The 6,287-nt window shown below is 39.5% G+C and overlaps 1 protein-coding gene across 1 annotated transcript in view; it reads left to right on the plus strand.

Annotated features, from left to right (window-relative positions):
• Window positions 1-150: 150 nt before the first annotated feature.
• The window catches only part of atad1 (ATPase family, AAA domain containing 1), a 10,253-nt gene continuing 4,116 nt past the window's right edge, over window positions 151-6,287 (plus strand). The window contains exons 1-8 of the mRNA XM_015401236.1: window positions 151-209; window positions 684-866; window positions 938-1,036; window positions 1,102-1,222; window positions 3,751-3,951; window positions 4,056-4,162; window positions 4,243-4,332; window positions 4,410-4,460. Coding sequence (XP_015256722.1) covers window positions 693-866; window positions 938-1,036; window positions 1,102-1,222; window positions 3,751-3,951; window positions 4,056-4,162; window positions 4,243-4,332; window positions 4,410-4,460 — 843 coding nt within the window. The 5' untranslated portion in view covers window positions 151-209; window positions 684-692. The remainder of the gene's footprint in view (window positions 210-683; window positions 867-937; window positions 1,037-1,101; window positions 1,223-3,750; window positions 3,952-4,055; window positions 4,163-4,242; window positions 4,333-4,409; window positions 4,461-6,287) is intronic.

The raw sequence follows: 6,287 nt of genomic DNA on the forward strand, positions 1-6,287 counted from the left end.
TTAATATTGATATGAAGTTGAAAAGGTTAAAAATACCACAGCATCAGTTAAGGGTTTCCTTATCGGGCTGATTTTAATGATGCACATTTTACCGTACAGAAAAGTTCCCTGCTCTAACAGCAGGGGGCGTTAAGTTGGGACCCGGTTCGTTAAACGCAGGAGAAGAAGAACCCGCACCGTGCTGTCAGACACACGGAAGCCGGGAACAGGTAATTCTTAATTACTGACAGTATTTGGGCCTGGATTAGCATCACACCGGGGCGGCGGGAGGTGCTGTTGCTCCGCTGCGGGGATCAGAGCGTGTTGTTCCACATATTGTGGCCTAATAGAGCGATTCTACCGAAGGTCATAGCTTGCTAGTAGCAGTTAGCCCCGGGTCACTTCCAGTTTCGTTATACCTGAGGACCATGACATCTTATACTCTGAGTATAACCGTCTTTGTGACTACGTAGCTAATGTCACACCAGACTCCTTTAAAAAAATGGTCAATTTAAGGCAGCAGCACGTGGGCAGTAGTTTGGAAGCTGTCAGAAATGGTCCTGATCTGCTTCCCAAGCTGAAATGATTCCAGTTCAGAAAACTTCAGATCAGATCAGAGTCTGTCTGTATTTTTCTCCCCGACCTTCCTGGTCAGGAACATACATTATTCTGCTACTGTTTTACTGTGTGTGTGTGTCTTTAAGAGAGCAACCATGGTTCTGAAGGAGGTTCCAACTGAGAACATCACCCGTCCTCTGGGTAGGAATGAGGTCATTGGCCTGCTTTTCAGACTCACCATTTTTGGAGCTGTAACCTACTTCACCATCAAGTGGATGGTGGATGCCATTGATCCGACCCGGAAGCAGAAGGTGGAGGCCCAGAAGCAGGTGAGGGTCTGGAAGCTTGGTTCCTCAGAGGTTCATGGAGCTTTAGAAATCATCTAAAATGTCTCCAACAGGCTGAGAAGTTGATGCGTCAGATAGGAGTGAAGAACGTCAAGCTGTCAGAGTATGAGATGAGTATCGCAGCTCACCTGGTGGACCCGCTGAGCATGCAGGTATTTTCTCCTCATCACAGTGGATGACGGAGCCAGTCCTGTGTCTGACCTTTGACCTCTGATAGATCACCTGGAGGGACATCGCTGGTCTGGATGAGGTCATCACTGAGCTGAAGGAGACCGTGATTCTGCCTGTTCAGAAAAGACACCTGTTCCTGAACTCCAAACTTCTGCAGCCTCCTAAAGGTCAGACTTCCCCATCTGCCTCCTGTTCACCTGAGCAGAGCTGGGAGGCGCAGCTCGGATTAGATCAAACCTGAGACAGAGCTGAGAATTCAAAGCTGAGGATTCTAGAATGATGATCTGGAGACAGATCCAGCTTATTAAACTCAAAACGGGGCCTTAAAGTTGAACATTTCAGCTCAAAGTTTATGATTATATAATATAAACCTACATAAAAACATGCAGTCCCTCACAAACTGACAAATGCAAACGCACATTTTGGAAAAAAAGGACAACAGTGACACAGACGGCGAGGAAGAGCTTTAATGCTTTGTTAGACTCAGACCAATATCATTTAATGTGCAATTTCTCTTCACCCTGGTAAAGCAGTTAGATTTGTTTAAATTACAAAAATTTTTAATGACATAAATTAGTTATGCATTTTACAATTAAAGATTTGATATAAATTAGGGCTGCAACTAATGATTATTTTGCAAATGGTTAATCTGTCAATGATTTTTTTGATTAATCAATTTATAATCAGATAGCCACCCCTCGCGACAACACTTGGGATTAAGCGTGTGAGAAGATGGATGGATGGATGGATAATCAGATAGCCAACGATTCCTTAAAGAAGACTGTTTATGAAATTAATCTATTTGAAACTAAAACTTTTCCACCTGAGGAAGCTGGATAAAGCAAACTGACAGAGAAAAACCTTGTTTTTCATCTTAAATTTCAAAGAGGATTATATATATTTAACAATTTTGGTGTAATTCTGCACTGATGGGTTTGCTCTGTAAACTAAAGGCATATTTTAGAGTCTCTAACCCAAGTATTCTATATCCCAGTTATCGTTAAATCAATTACTAAATTAGTTGACAATTGTTTCAAAAATTGATTAATCTGATTAATTGTTTCAGGCCTTAGATTAGATTAGATGAGCTTTATTGATCTCACAGTGGAGAAATTCACTCGTCACATATTGGCATAGAAGTTACAGAAGGTGCAAACAAAGAGGAAAAAGGTGCACTAAGAATAAGCAATATATATACAGTATATCAAGATAAATAAGGATTAAGGTGCAAGTGTACATGTATCGCACACAATGAAAAACAAAATAAAAATAAGAAATAAAAAAATAAGAAATAAAAATATGTACAATCCGAATGGCTTATATACAGGTGGAGAAATATTGCACATTCAGCATATTGCACTGGATATTGCACAGTCAATGAATCAAAAACTATAATATAGCTGCACAGTGGTTGTTACAGGAGTTATTGTGGTTATAGTGCATTATTATAGAGTCTGGTGGCAGCAGGAATGAATGACCTGCGGTAGCGCTACTTCTTACAGACTGGGTGACTAAGCCCTAACACAGATAATAAATTAGAGATGCATAATTATCGGCATTAATATCTGAATTGGTCAATGTTACGATGCTCCATTGTTGTTGCAGCAAAGAACATGAATTGTAAATGGAAATTGTGAAGAAAAAAAAACAAAAAACAATCCAGAATGAAACAATCCAAGATATTTTTTGCGAATTTCAAAAATAGATAGATAGAAAATTTTGCTTTCTTTTTTGTGTTTTGTTTTCCAAATTGCGTTCTTTTTCAATTGTATTTACAGATAACTCTTCGTTCACTTTAAGCCCAACACAAACATTTACTCTTTCCAATATAAATGTTGTAACGTCCAGCAGAGCAGCAGAAATGCATCTTCTCTCTTCACTCCGGGGGAAAACCATCTACCCGAAGTGAAGAGAAGAAAAATTGGAAAACAGTGCAGTTTGTAAAACCCAGACATTTGAAAATATCCACAACCTGTAGCCTATTTTTATTCAAAATAGGCCACAAAGTGCACTATAAATATTGTTAAGTATTTTAGTTATTATTCTTTAAATAATTTTTTTCATTATTACCTCCAACTACAATGCTTAGAACCATCTGTCTTCCTTTTACATCATCCTCAAGCTTCCTGATCACTCAAACTGTTCGTTTTAAAAGGAAATCTACAGATAAATGTTTTTTAGACAGACACTAATAGCAATAATGTTGCCTTTAGTCTAACTGATCCCTGATAATTTCACAAGGATTATTCAGCAGTCGGTGTTGCTTTTACGTCTTCCATTTAGATGATAAAAGTCCTGCAATAATAAATCTAAAACAGGTTACAAATTAAACAAAATGTATATATATATTTTTTTTATTAATCAAAGAAAACATTAAAAAGAAAACAGAAATGTTACCATCAGTTAAATAAATCGGCGGCTGATGTATTGGTCAGTCTTTAACATTAATAGTTTAAATTAAACTGTCTGCACATCTTAATATTTGGTAGTAATCTTTGTAAATCACCCAAAACGCACCAGATTATTAAACTTGCTAAAATAAATAAAATCAGCCCTTATAAATTAAAGCTCAGGTCCATAATGTTCTAAATGTGTTTTTTATTTATTTTTAGTTGTATAACGAAATATGAGCCAACCTAGTTTTACCGAGGAAGTAAAACCAAATGTTGACCTCATCCTTTCGTCGTGGTAACAGGTGTGTTGCTCTACGGCCCCCCCGGCTGCGGTAAGACGCTGATCGCCAAGGCAACAGCAAAGGAGGCGGGGTTTCGCTTCATCAACCTGCAGCCGAGCACGCTGACGGACAAATGGTACGGAGAGTCCCAGAAACTGGCTGCTGCTGTTTTCTCATTGGCCGTCAAGCTGCAGCCGTCCATCATCTTCATCGATGAGATCGGTGAGAAATGTGGACCCGCTGTTCGCCGTGGTCCGTGTCTGCGTGTTTAACGCCTGACTTCCTGCTGCCTCATCACCGATCCTTTCCCGTTCTCCGTTTAACAGACTCCTTCCTGAGGAGTCGCTCCAGCTCAGACCACGAGGCCACGGCCATGATGAAGGCCCAGTTCATGAGTCTATGGGACGGACTGGACACAGACCACCACTGCCAGGTGACCCTCCCCCCCCCAAAATCACACACACAGACATCCAGCAGCAGGTGGGCATGTTCTCATAACTCTCTCCCTACCAGGTGATCATCATGGGTGCCACCAACCGCCCACAGGACCTGGACTCGGCCATCCTGCGGCGGATGCCCACCAGGTTTCACATCAACCAGCCTGTATGCAGCGTCTCTGTGTTCAAATGTTCTGCTGGAGCTCCTGCTGCTGATGATGCTAACGCTATCTGTTTCTGCAGAGCGAGAGGCAGCGAGAGGACATCCTCCATCTGATTCTGACGAACGAGAAGGTAAGTTCAGCTCAGGACCGGAGGGTCGACTTAAATCTTCCCTAACTGTGAGAATAAACAGGATGAAAGCTTTAACATCTGCCTGTCTTTGTTCTGAACTCATGACGCTGGTCAAACCCTAACTGGTGATGACCGATCCAGCTGTAAACCGAAACACTCCCCCAAATATTACCTGCAGGCTTCCTTCTCATCACTCTCTGAAATCCTTGAATCCTGTGAATTTGAAGAACTAAAAAAGTTCAAGGCCTTTTGAGCTTTAAAAAAAACATAACAGGAAATACTCGTCTTTGAAATACCCTGAATGTTTTAGTTTTTTTACTTGAAATGGATGCTGAATGCTTTCAGCGCAGCAGTATTTTCACTAGTTTGATCTGAACTGCTGTCCTGTTTTCCTCTATGCAGTTAATGCGTGTTTAATCTTCTCACGATTTGATGGATAAACTAAACTACGAATTTCAAAAATGCAAAAATTTGCAGTATTGCTGTTAAAAAGTCATACAGTTAAAAAAGCAATTAAAATGCCACGTTCATTCGTTTGTTTTTAAAAGAACTCGTGAAAACATGGCAGCGGCGGATGTATCCAGATTTCAGTCACTGCTCTAGCGCTCAGCGTCGTAAAAATAGTCCCTGGTGAATCTAAATATTCTGCACCATCAACTTCCAACTACGGTACTTTCAGCCTCTTTTTCATCTTTTTACAAAGGATTAAGGTCCAGTTGTAGATCATGTGGTGCAAAAAAAGAAAAGTGTTATTACAGTTTTGTGGAATATAATAATTTACATGCAATTGAGAAACCAACTCAAATAAAGAATGAAAACTTTTTAACAAACATATATATATATATATTTTTTTTTAGTTGCAGTGTTTCAATTTAGTAAATCCATTTTCATAATTACAATGTGTGCAATTTGATGGTTAATGGAAACGCAGCTACAGTCACATGACCAAACAAACACCACGTGACCGACCCCCCTTTCCTGAACCAACAGCCAAATACTGGCTGTTAATTTAAGCCCAGTTTAACTTATTGGGCCGAAATGCTTAAAATGGATCAATTCCTGATGCTTCTGCATCAGGCATCCTGACTTTAGGTGATTTCATTCTTACTTTGATCAAACCCAATTTTTTATTTTTCTCCCCCCTAATGTTTAAGCGATAGTTATATAGTTAACAATGTATATTTAACATATACATATAATTGGGATAGAACAAACCCCAATACACCCACATATATACACCCACACGAAATAAAAAAATAAAAAATAAAAAGGATCAAATCAGGGCGAAAGACATAATGAGTTAGCAGACAGAAACGGATATATAAGAAGGTAAATAATTAAAATAACTTGTTCAACAATCCACACTGGAAAAAAAAACAGTTTTTTCTCAGATGTTGTCAACCTTAACTCTGACAAACTTAACTCAAGAGAGAAGACAAAAGGGAAAAAAAAGATTAATAAGAATAATAAACAACAGCTACATATGTGCCACCTTATCAGTCTGGAATATTAGGGAAATGAATCTTTTTAAGGACTTTAACAATGGCCGCCACAAACCCAGAAATCTTTCAGAAGTGCCTCTTAAAGTAAGTAATAAAATAGTGTATATCTGGGAGCCAGTGGATGTATGATGGAGGTTGAGGCGACTTCCATTTCACTATAATCACTCCGTGCCGAAAAGGTCTGGAAAGCCAAGGAGCCCTTCTAAAGAGGACAGGGTGGGCTGTGGAGGGTCAACCCAAGGGATCAAGCTCCAATTTCATGCCAAAAATGTCCGACAAAATAGCAAAAACTTTGACCAATAGTTGGAAAGCTGAGAATAGAGCC

Source organism: Cyprinodon variegatus, unplaced genomic scaffold (genome assembly GCF_000732505.1).
Source record: "Cyprinodon variegatus isolate N-32 unplaced genomic scaffold, C_variegatus-1.0 Scaffold1197, whole genome shotgun sequence".
NCBI classification, from domain to species: Eukaryota; Metazoa; Chordata; class Actinopteri; order Cyprinodontiformes; family Cyprinodontidae; genus Cyprinodon; species Cyprinodon variegatus.